The sequence below is a fragment of the Salvelinus sp. IW2-2015 genome, unplaced genomic scaffold, assembly GCF_002910315.2.
Source record: "Salvelinus sp. IW2-2015 unplaced genomic scaffold, ASM291031v2 Un_scaffold1347, whole genome shotgun sequence".
Lineage (NCBI taxonomy): Eukaryota > Metazoa > Chordata > Actinopteri > Salmoniformes > Salmonidae > Salvelinus > Salvelinus sp. IW2-2015.
The window spans coordinates 28,263-41,025 of NW_019942852.1; the positions used below are offsets into that span (position 1 = coordinate 28,263).

The following is a 12,763-nucleotide window of genomic DNA, read 5'->3' on the forward strand; positions in this document are numbered from 1 at the left end:
AACACCTAAACCAAAATCCTCTCATCACTTGAATCAATCCCAGCGTACCTCAGTGGCCACCGTATTAGACTGAGCGTATAGTCACACACTCACATAGTTTTCTAGGCTAGTTGCCATATCCTCTTTAGAAATCACACTCATCACACACAGACAATGACAAGCACACAAAGGGCTATAAGGTAACAACGCTATGCTCTGAGAAGCTTGCGTCTCTAATCAACAGAGGCCTTGGCGTGGGACTGCAGTGCTCCAGATATCCACCAGGTGGTGTTTACATAGAACGTCCTTRTTCTGAGGAGATGCTGCAGTATGACAGAAGCCACTGATCGACGGAGTGTCAGAAATGTCACACCCAATCGCCACAACACACTCTCTCACACACACAACACACACATTCCTGGACAGATGTGCTCACACACTGGCGGTCAGGTGGTCAAAGCATTCAACTCACCGGCACTGACAGTGATGGCCTCGATGAACTGGTCTCTCCAGCTGTTAGTCCCCACCAGCAGGGCCAGGTTTGTCTTCTTAATCAGCTTGTCCACAGTGTTCTGCACAGGGAACACCATCCACATGGCGTTAAAGAGGTGCACACTGTAGAAGTGCATAGAGGGAAGCAAGGCTGTCTAGTCTACATACAGGACACATTATCATTACTGTTTCTGTCCTTAAAACATATTTACTGCTCTGTAATAATCAGGTATTAAGAKTAAACAACGAGAGTGAAGTCTGTGTAGAGAGCTTGAGTATTGTAGTTCCTGCCTCAAGGCCATGGCATGTAACAGCTAGAGTAGCCAAGAGCCAGTCCTCAGGAACTATGTGATTTACATTTACATTTAAGTCATTTAGCAGACGCTCTTATCCTGATGTCATAGGCCAGGGGGAAATAGATGGGAGGTTCAGTSCCTTACTGGGCCTGCAGCTGTATCCCTCTCTTTGATAAAGGTTGGTTCCCAGAGGACAGCAGCAGGCATTCCTAGAGCACGCTCAGGAAATCAAGCCTCAAGTACGCATAGATCCAGAAGGACACCCCACCTCATCCTCCATCCATCCCTTCCTCCATCCTTTCTTTCAGAGGAATCTATTAGCTAGCTCCTGGGATGACAGCTGGATAGCACCCCTCTCCTCCTTCCCTCCATCCCTCCATCCCAATCTCTCTTCCCTCACCATCAGAAGGAAAATCCAATACTTATTTTCTTTAGAAGGAAACTTAAATGGTAATTGAGTTGACTGAAGCTTTGTAATGTAAATGGTGGGATGTCTGTGCTCAGGATTATGCAGAAATTGACTAGTACACTAATCTCTCCCAGCTCTGCTACGGTCTCTAAGATAATGTATTAATGTTTAGAGAAATAGAAGGACACTTTCCTGACTATCCTGACTTCACCTACTGTCGAAACCCTAGCTAGGTGTGTTGGTTTTAGGAGGGAGAGAGGGATCCTATACTGTCTGAAAATCACCTACTACCTCTGCCCTATCTGGRAGCCCCACATGATCAGATTCTGGGTCTTGCTTGATGTTAATCTTAGAACAGAAAAGTTGCAGACCACCGTCTGAAAGTATAAACTCTTTCAATGCTATGACTCTCTGAGGTTAGAGGCAATTCAACTCTCCTACCCCCCCCAGGATAGAACGTTTTGCAGCCAGCTATGGGATCCATAGGCCCCCCTCCCTCCCCCAACCTCCCACCCCAACCTCACATGAGAGCCCACTGCAGTAAGTTACAGCAACACGATCCGGTCTAAGGTGCTCACAGGCACCCAGCCTATCAGTCGGATGACTGTCTGAAGAGAGTTGTGGGAGAGAGAGGGTCTAGCAAGCGCGCATGCACATTTGCAGTGCACGCACCGCACGCACGCACGGCACGCACGCCGCACGCACGCACGCACGCACGGCACGACGCACGCACGCACACACACCACACACACACACACACACAACACACACACACACACACACCTACACACCACACACACACACACACTCATACATCTTTAAAATTCATGACAATCACATCTATGTTTGTCTAAAGAGTGTTGTGGGTGAAAGAGGGCATGCTCGCGCACACCACACACACAACACACAACACACAAACTGAAAACGCACGCACGCACGCACGCACGCCACGCACGCCACTCACGGCACGCACGCACGCACGCACCACCACACAACACACACACACACACACACACACACACACAACACACACACACACACCACCACACACACACACCACACTCATACATCTTCTAAAATTCATGACAATCACATCTATGTTTGTCTAAAGAGTGTGTGTGGGTGAAAGAGGGGCATGCTCGCGCACACACACACACACACACACACATACACACACAAACTGAAACGCACAAACACACGAGCACACACCTTAAACTCGTAGGATTCCTCAATGATGATTTCAAGTTTGACGTGGTCCCCCAGCATGGGTCGGCCCATATCAGCGATGCGTTGGTCCTCATCATCCACTTCTGTCAGTGGCGTCTCCTCTTCCACCTCCTTCACAGCCACCTCTGTAGCTGTGAGACAGAAGAACAACTTTGTAATTGACAACCCTGACAACTGACATGTTGTGTAGTAATATTGTGGAAGCCACAGACATGAAAGTGGGTCATTATGCAGTAAAAGATGCTGACTTGATTTTTTTGCACATATATTTGTTTCCGTAACCTTTGTTTAGCCACTAAGAGAGGTGGCCGGAGAGTGCTTCCACGTTCCCAACAAGGGAAATGGAATTACTATGGGAATGGGCCATGCCGTCTCTCTCTGATAGACAAGCTCATTCCGCTGGGTCAGAGTGGCGATGGGAGGAGGGTATGAGGGAGGGGCTGAGGTGATGAGTGATAACAGCAGCACATTGTTTATAACTCCAGATCTAAAAATATTAAAATATGTGAATGATTTGAAAGAACTCATCAATTCATAAACATTGAGGTGAGGGTAAAGTACGTGTTTTTCATAGGTGAAAGTAAAAATGAGATAGTCTTATAAATGTTTGAATGATGGGAGAATACACATAATTTAAACAAACACAAAAATTATGTTTGTTGAAAAGAGGAAAGGGAGAAGTATATTTCAAACCTATTTCTGAGTTGCTAGGTCAACCAATATGGTAACTAGCATCTTAATAAACATTGAGGGGGGGGGTGGTTGGGGATGATTGTCACATGGAATGTGGGGTTGGATGTCACTATCAACTCTACTGTTACCATATTGTCCCAGGAACATTGCCACTGCCACTATACAATACATTCCAAGCTCCTTTGTGCTGTTGCTATAGAGACCTTCCTTCACAGTAAACARAAACACCTTTGGCCGACATATCAAAATGTGTTGGGAATATGTAGTGAGAGCGTTTGCACATTGGGAAGACGTCGCCGAGACATCAGAATAGAATGTTGACGCCTGGTTGACATATAAACGATGTAATTTTACATTTTGGTTTCTAAATACATCTGTGAAAAGTCTTTAAAAATTAGCAATGCATCATATATACACAGATTTGTTTCTGTCACACACCCACACATGTGTGTGCAAACACAAGCATAATACAAACACATTTACTCAAAATGTCATACAGTTGAAGTCGGAAGTGTACATACACCTTAGTCAAATACATTTAAACTCAGGTTTTCACAATTCCTGACATTTAATCCTAGTAAAAATGTCCTGTTTTAGGTCAGTTAGGATCATCACTTTATTTTAAGAATGTGAAATGTCAGAATAATAGTGGAGAGAATMATTTATTTCAGCTTTTATTTCTTTCATCACATTCCCAGTGGGTCAGAAGTTGACATACACTCAATTAGTATTTGGTAACATTGCCTTTAAATTGTTTAACTTGGGTCAAACGTTTTGTGTAGCCTTCCACAAGCTTCCCACAATAAGTTGGGTGAATTTTGGCCCATTCCTCRTGACAGAGCTGGTGTAACTGAGTCAGGTTTATAGGCCTCCTTGCTCGCACACACTTTTTCAGTTCTGCCCACAAATGTCCTATAAGATTGAGATCAGGGCATTGTGATGGCCACTCCAATACCTTGACTTTGTTGTCCTTAAGCCATTTTGCCACAACTTTGGAAGTATGCTTGGGGTCATTGTCCATTTGGAAAACCCATTTGTGACAATGCCTTAACTTCCTGACTGATGTCTTGAGATGTTACTTCAATATCTCCACATAATTTTCCTTCCTCATGAAGCCATCTATTTTGTGAAGTGCACCWGTCCCTCCTGCAGCAAAGCACCCCCACAACATGAAGCTGCCATCCCCGTGCTTCATGGTTGGGAAGGTGTTCTTCGGCTTGCAAGCCTCCCCCTTTTTCCTCCAAACACGTTCATCTCTAGGAGACAGAACGCGTCTCCTTCCTGAGCGGTATGACGGCTGCGTGGTCCCATGGTGTTTATACTTGCGTACTATTGTTTGTACAGATGAACGTGGTACCTTCAGGCGTTTGGAAATTGCTCCCAAGGATGAACCAGACTTGTGGAGGTCTACAATTTTTTTTTCTGACGTCTTGGCTGATTTCTTTTGATTTTCCCATGAGGTCAAACAAAGAGGCACTGAGTTTGAAGGTAGGCCTTGAAATACATCCACAGGTACACCTCCAACTGACTCAAATMATGTCAATTTGACTATCAGAAGCTTCTAAAGCCATGACATAATTTTCTGGAATTTTCCAAGCTGATTAAAGGCACAGTCAACTTAGTGTACGTGAACTTCTGACCCACTGGAATTGTGATACAGTGAATTATAAGTGAAATAATCTGTCTGTAAACAATTGGTGGAAAAATGACTTGTGTCATGCACAAAGTAGATGTCCTAACCGACTTGCCAAAACTATAGTTTGTTGACAAGAAATTTGTGGAGTGGTTGAAAAACTAGTTTTAATGACTCCCACCTYAGTGTATGTAAACTTCCCACTTCAACTGTATGTTGTTCTGAAGGCATACACTGCTGAATTTTGTCAGGAATATTGCTAGATCAAAGAATGGCTACTTCTAAGACAGCCTGCTATATTTCTTCATTTCCTGTTATGAAAGGAATACGCTACTAGCAAACACTGTGACAACCAACCCCATACTGTGTGACAACCAACCCCATACTGTGTGACAACCAACCCCATACTGTGTGACAACCAACCCCATACTGTGTGACAACCAACCCCATACTGTGTGACAACCAACCCCATACTGTGTGACAACCAACCCCATGATGGGTCTGGTTGTCACAAGTGGACCGAGTGTGTTTGATGGTTTATAACTCCATGTTGGAATAAGACATGAGGAACAAAAGGATCCTATTTCAACCAAACACCTTGGTCTTTCTATTCATGTTGAAACAAGTATTGTAAGATATGCTGGTGCTGAGAAATTCACACAAGAGTAAAATGTGTGACAACCAACATCGGTTTCCCCTACGGAGACAGACAACTGATCCAGACAAGCTCCACACACCGAAGGTAAATAACACATACACTACATGACCAAAAGTATGTGGACACCTGCTCGTCGGACATTTCGTTCCAAAATCATGGGCATTAATATGGAGTTGTTCCCCCTTTTGCTGCCGTAACAGCAAAAGGGAGGTCGGGCACTGATGTTGGGAGATTATGCCTGGCTCGCAGTCGGCGTTCCAATTCATCCCAAATGTATTTGATGGGGTTGAGGTCAGGGCTCTTTGCAGGCCAGTCAAGTTCTTCCACACCGATCTTGACAAACTATTTCTGTATAGACCTCGCTTTTTGCACGGGGTATTGTCATGCTGAAACAGGAAAGGGCCTTCCTCAAACTGTTACCACAAAGTTGTAAGCACAGAATCATCTGTCAAACCCAGATTTGTCCGTCGGACTCCCAGATGGTGAAGCGTGATTCATCACTCCGAAGAACACATTTCCACTGTTCCAGAGTCTAATGGTGGTGAGCTTTACATCACTCCAGCCGACGCTTGGCATTGCGCATGGGGCTCCCGAGTGGAGCAGCGGTCTAAGGCACTCTATCTCAATGCTTGTGGTGTCACTAGACACCCTGGTCCGAATCCAGGCTGTATCACAACCGGCCGTGATTGGGAGCCCCATAGGACYGCACACAATTGGCCCATCGTCGTCCGGGTTTGGCCGATGTAGACCGTCATTGTAAATAAGAATTTGTTCTTAACTGACTTGCCTAGTTCAATTAAAGTTAAATTAAAAAATCTAAATAATTAGGCATGATTCAATAAGCTCCCGACAAACACTTCTTGTGCTGACGTTGCTTCCAGAGCCAGTTTGGAACTTGGTAGTGAGTGTTGCAACTGAGGACAAACGATTTTTAAGCGATAGGTGATTCAGTACTCGGCAGTCCAGTTCTGTGAGCTTGTGTGGCCTACCACTTCTGTGAGCTTGTGTGGCCTACCATTTTGCGGCTGAGCCGTTGTTGCTCCTAGACGTTTCCACTTCACAATAACAGCCCTTACAGTTGACCGGGGAAGCTCTAGCAGGGCAAAAATGTGACGAACTGACTTGTTGGAAAGGTGGCATCCTATGACGGTGCCARGTTGTAAGTCAGTAAGGCCATTCRACTGCCAATGTTTGTCTATGGAGATTGCATGGTGGTGTGCTCGATTTTATACACCTGTCAGAAACGAGTGTGGTTGAACTAGCCAAATCCACTAATTTGAAGGGGTGTCCACATTGTGTTGTATATGTAGTGTAGAACCAATACGGCTATGCAGTCACCTTTGTCCACTATTTGAGGAAGACTTGGGTGCTTGGCTTGAAAAACCAACAACATATTGCAGCATTCTTCAGCTACGGCTGTCGGTAGCTATTTATGATGTGGTGTCATTATGGCTGTGAGGGAAACTAGTTCTTATCATTATTAGTGAAGGGTTGAGTCAATCTACGGGTTGCCATCATTTAAAAAAAGAAAACTCTTCCCCCTGGTAAATGCACATGCAGGGACTGTAGCTAATGTACATGACTGGACCTCTGACCAGGGGTCTGATAGAGATTGGACCCATAGTCATCAGTAAAGATGGAGGAGGAACACATTATCAAGAGTGAAGTGTCACTCAGGGAACAATGCCATTTCTCCAGTGGTGCCCTCCTGTCATACCAGCCCTCTGGTATCTCAGAGTGGTGGCTTACCGCACCGTACCACTTCGACTATGTACATAGCACTGTCTGAGGCAGTGAAACCATGGACACCCTGGAGCAACGACAGTGTTGCAGCAATAGCATGGGGTAGGCAGGGATGGAGGAACGATTGTTGTGAGCATTCGTAGACTCAACAGCATTGAAAGGGTCAGCCGTGCATAAGAACATCTACTACTACTCACAAGCAGGCCAAATGTCCAAGTAGGAGCTGTCATTGATTGAGGCTTTGAATGAAGGAGATGGAATACCGGGAGAGAATCGGTGTGAGCTCTATGCAAGTCGCTGTGTCTGTCTTTGCGTCACACTCATGGATTGCCACTGTTCACACTTTTTCATTGCCTGTGTCAGAAGATCTTGACTTGTGTTCTGGCCTAAAGGTTAACAACAGTTACATAATGTGTCTAACCATCATAGTACATGTGCAGGAACCACTGTTTTTCTTAATTTCTCATTGGTACTCTGGTTACTTTACTGAAGCCCAATTCTTAACTACTTGCGTTATTGGTACTGCTCTCGTGATCTGCTTGTCAATTTGAATCATTGTTCTTCATTGGTAGCCACAAACTTCAGGCCTTATTCTTCTATCAAGTCAGCTCCACGAAACTCAGTCGAATCATTGGCACGATGATCAGTTTTCTCATTGGTGTCAGTACTCCTCATCAGGATAATTCTTTCATCATTCTCTGCCTATGCAATATGTTCTGCAAATCGGGTTGTGGTTCGCTTGGCTCTAGTTGAAGAAGGCTCGGTCCTGGGATCAGGTGTACATTCTTTCTTTGCCTCACTCTGCCATGTTTTTTCATATAGGTTTCTATCCCAGGATCATGCTTTGTGTACTATGGGATTCGCTTCTTAGTGAATGGCATCTTGTTTTGCAGTTCTTTCTGTGTGTGTGTGTTGTGTGTGCTTTGTGTGTGTCTGTGTGTGTGTGGTTCGTGCTCGTGGTGCCTGTGTGTTGTTGTGTCATTTGGTGTGTGTGATAGCTTGTGTTGTGTGGTTGTGCTACTTCTTTCTCTGTCGTCTCTCTGCGTCTGTGTTTGTGTTGTAGTGTGTGTTCTTGACTCCTACTTCTGTTGTCTGTCCTGTCGTCTGTCTGTTGTCCTGCTTCTGTCCTGTCTGTCTGTCTGTCTGTTGTCTGTTGTTGTGTCTGTCTGTCTGTCCTGTCTGTCTGTTGTCTGTCTTATCTTTCTGCTCTTGTCTGTAGCATGTCTGTCTGCTCTGGTCTGTCTATGTGGTCTGTCTGACTTGTGTTTGTGTGTGTGTCTCTCATCGAACCGTCTCTCTGATTCTCCCTTGAGCAGGCCTCGTTGGAGGGTCCGGATTGCATGATAAGTAGATGTCGGTGAGAGACTTCGACTGACTCGATCTGTCCATATAAGTCTCATAACATGCTAGACACTTTAGTTTTTTCCATTGGTTCTTACCCTAATCGTTCTTTCTCCCTCTGCCTGTTTCTGTCGACTCTGGATTTGAGACCCTACCTACTGAATCTAATCCTTTCTCCTGGTTAGCTACCGCTGAAGCTTGTGTTCATTCAGTTCGGTCTCATTGTAGACTCGGTAACACAGGAGACACAGTGGCTTAATAGACTTAGTTGGAGAGGTAATCCGCTGCAGTCTGAACGTTAGCTAGCTGCTTCCCTCTGCATAAATGGTTCTAGCTCCTATTTCTTTCCGTCGTTATCGTAACGTGGAAAACTTCTTGATTGCCTGAAGGGTAATACAAACCAATACATAGATTTAAGTCGCATGGTCATTGGTTGGTTTATTAGGCTATCTCTCTCCAATCTTTGTGATTATGCGAGATAAGGTTAATTTATAGTCATCTTGTTTTGGCAGCGCTCTCTCGTGTGATTCTGTACTTAGAATACAGTAAACGTACTCCTCTTAACTAGCTTGTTGCATCTAATACTTCTGATCCATGAGTAGTACGGACGCTCTATAGGTGTGTATTTCTCACTTGGCTTGTGCTTTGCTCTTCTTGCACATGTGACGTTCTAATCTCTTCTCACTCCACACTATAATATTGCTCTGACTGATTGACTTTCTCTGATCTGTAATATTATTCATTGATCTTACTCCTACTCGTGCATCTTCTCTTATTAGAAATGGCCCATTATTGATCTATCATTGGTTGCTACTCCTATCGACAGACAGCAGTCATGCTTGTTTGTCTCCTCACGTCTGCCGTGTTTTTTTCATGTGTTCTATCAGCTCTCATCGTTCGCAGATTCCTCGTACAGACTACTGCAGCTCGAAGTCAGACATTCTCTCAGTTGGTTGTCTAGCGCGATCACGGCAATATACGTTCGGTTGTGGGCCTCCATACGTGACGTGTCTATGTGTCCATCTGGTTCCTTCATTCTCCTCAGTCTATTTTCTTTTTCTCTCTGTCTGGAGAGTGCATGGTATCCGTTTGGCTCTCACTTGCGAGTATGGCTCTGAGCCCTGGAGTTCTAGTATGTCTCTCGTCGATAGAGTCGACTATCATGGGCTCAGATTGTGCTGAGTGGAAGGACGGTACTTCAGAGCTGTCTATCGTTCGCATCTCTGCCTGGGTCTCTGAGCTCTGACTTTATGGGTTGAATCACTCCTTGGTCTTGGTCATGAGCTGCTTGTGGCCAGTGATTTCTTCATTGGTTCTACTCTATTTCTTTCTCTCTCTGCCTGTGGTTTTAGATATGTGTCCTATGCTTCGATACTCTGGCGTTTCTCGGCTCTCAGGTGGCATGTGACCTTCATGGGTGTGTACTCAAGACGCTGAGCTAATCTGTGACTCTGGGCGTGGTTCTGAGTGATGCTTTTTCATGTGTGGCGGTGTCTCAGGCTCTAGATGTCTGTCCTGTTCTCTCCTCTGCACTTGTGTTGGAAGCACTCTCTGTTTCTTTTTGTCCTTACTCTTTTTTTGTCGCTCTGATTCTTACTTTTCTCTTTCAAGTGCTGTCAGTGTAGATGTTGTCATGGGATGTATGACAGTTCTCTGTGTTGTTCTACGTCATGTCGGTGCTATATAATCGAGCTGTCTGAGGGTTTGTGGCTTTGAATGCATTGGTATACTTAGTATCATCTTTCTTCTCTCCTAGTCGTCATGCTGTTTCTATGACACATGTTAGGTCATAGACGTACTGCACTGGCATTTCATTATAGCAGTTTCACTCTCATAGCTCCTGTTTACTATCATTGGGTTGTCTGACTGTCTATCTTCTTGATCTATATCGGACTTCATAGCTCTTGATAGTTGGTTCAATCTTGATTACCTACTCTATCATTCTATTGTCTTCTCGATTGCGACCTGGTGTTAATTGTATCTTGGGATTTACTACTGTGTATCGCTCGCAGATTATGTAAAATTACCTGTGGTGCTCAGACTCTGGTTAGAGCCTGTTTCTTACATCGGTATGGCTCAATCACACGGACGACTATCGAGTATAGGGGATTGGTATTGTGTTCTCTCTATCTATGGTTAATCTTGTACCGATGTCTTTGCAGTTGATGATGTTACTAGTTGCCTATCTCTCTATGTCTCTCTTGCAGTGCTCTGTTTGTTCATCATCGAGTATACTACTCTATCTTCTTGTCTCCTCTGCGCTTGTTCTATTTCCACTGTATTATATAGCTCTATCTTGCGATATGCTGTTGGCTGATGTCGGCTTTATAAAGCGCGATTAGGATCTATAGACATGCTTAATCTCCTGATATTATCTTTTCTATTCTCTCGCGCGTTTGGTAAAAGCTGAGATCGGGGCTTTTCGCGAGATATGGTGTACATACTAAATTCATACATCCTGAGCTATGTTGCATTTCGCTCTAAGCGACTTGACACTGTTTTTCCATTGGTTCCTACTCAGATCATTGCAGATTACATTATAGTTTTACATAGCTCGTTTTAATGCATTGTGTTCGTAGCTTACTACTATCATTCTTTTCTAGTATTGTTCTGAATGTTTGGTTACAACATTATGGAATAATCTACTCCTTCTTTATGTTCTCTCTTCTGCCTGGTGTGTTTATGATGGTGTCGTATACGCTCTACTCTTCTTCTCTCTCTGACAGTTTGACTAGATGTCTTCTCATGAGTGTTGCTCATCTACATATAGTTTATACTTTAATATACTCTCTAGAATCATTAACAAATTGTGGTCTCACATTGGTACTTTATAACTACTATCTTCTTTCTCTCAGTCTAGCCTGTTCTATAATTGCAGAGATATGTCGTTACCTCATGGTCAGACCTATGCTTCTTTCGGCTCTGACTCTGTCTCTCTTACTAGCATATGAACTTTGCTGGAATATCATAATATCTCATCTTTCTGCAATAATGACTGTAGCCATTAAGGGTCAATCACCGTTGTGTTAGCTCATAGTGCTTTATTCTTCTCTCTTCATATGTCACGTGCTCTTCTTCAGCTGGTGTCACGTAATAAAGCATTATTAAGACACTAGAATTCCTGTAACTTCTCTGCTCTTCTGCTGTTTCCCTCTGCTCTAGCAGATTGTAGGTGTTCGTATACTCGTGCTGACACTCTCTTTCTTTGATGGCTCACAGGCTGCTTGCTGAAGTTTCTGATATAATAGTCCTCTGTAGATGTCTACTCTAGAGGGTAGGTTACTTGTATTGTCCGCTGATGATGATACCTCATGTTAAATATATACACACTGGCTAGGTCTTACTGCATATTTCACACCTTGTTTATTTGACTATATATATAGTTTTTTTGCTCTGTGTTTTTTTATAATCACTCAAGATGTATCTCCATCATGACCTTCTAAAGATTCAAAACTGTCATAAATGCTCTCACGCTGCTCCAGGATGGAACGGTGTGTCGTGTAAAGGACAGTCTTCAATTGTGAGTGTTCACACTTGATAAGAAGGATATGTAATTCAATTCGTTTTCATCTGCAGGCTACTGCTGTCAATTCTCATGGAGTCAGATAGGTACCATCAGTGGAAGTGCAGTCTGACTCTAAGTGACAGGTGGGCTCTGTTTTGACTCGTTCATGCGAGACATATCTATTTTTAAAAATAGCCGAATGACGGATATTATTCATTCACTAGTCGTATCTAAGTACAGAATAACCAAGTTGAGAGCATCTCTGATTTGAGCTGGGTGGTTCTGGACATTTCACTAACAAGCACGACAACATGAAACCCTAGGTCATCTGGAGACTGGCTAAGGATCTGTTCAAGTGATACAACTGTGTAGCTTCATACATGACAAGCCCTCTGCCAGTCCGCTACCTTCTTCCAATCTGTTTAAGATGTCTGCTGTTTCTTCTTGAGTACGCAGATGATAAGAAGCATATGGCCACTAACCTTTCGGCGATGGTCCAAGCGTGGCAGCTCTCGCATTAAGGCTTCTGCATTCTTACTTTGCGCCTGAGAATCCTCCATTGTGAATCTACGTTTCTCTCCTTTCAAGGGAATCTTGTCTACCGTTTTTGCCATAATCTTCTCTTCCTCTTCTCCAATGTCTTCCATGGCATTGTTGAAGATAGGCATTGTCTTTTTTTTTTTTTTCAATTGGTTCTAACCCTATCTTCTTTCTCTCTCTCCTGCCATGTTTTTTTTCCATTTGTTCTACTCCTATTTCCCCCTTTCTTCTCTCTGCTGTGTGTTTT

The 12,763-nt window shown here is 43.9% G+C and overlaps 1 protein-coding gene across 1 annotated transcript in view; it reads right to left on the reverse strand.

Moving 5' to 3' along the window:
- The window catches only part of LOC112070510 (sodium/calcium exchanger 1-like), a 56,508-nt gene that overhangs the window by 22,081 nt on the left and 21,664 nt on the right, over window positions 1-12,763 (reverse strand). Inside the window, exons 2-3 of the mRNA XM_024137920.2 lie at window positions 2,386-2,534; window positions 452-551 (exon numbers count right to left, since the gene is read on the reverse strand). Of these exons, the coding sequence (XP_023993688.1) occupies window positions 452-551; window positions 2,386-2,534 (249 nt within the window). The remainder of the gene's footprint in view (window positions 1-451; window positions 552-2,385; window positions 2,535-12,763) is intronic.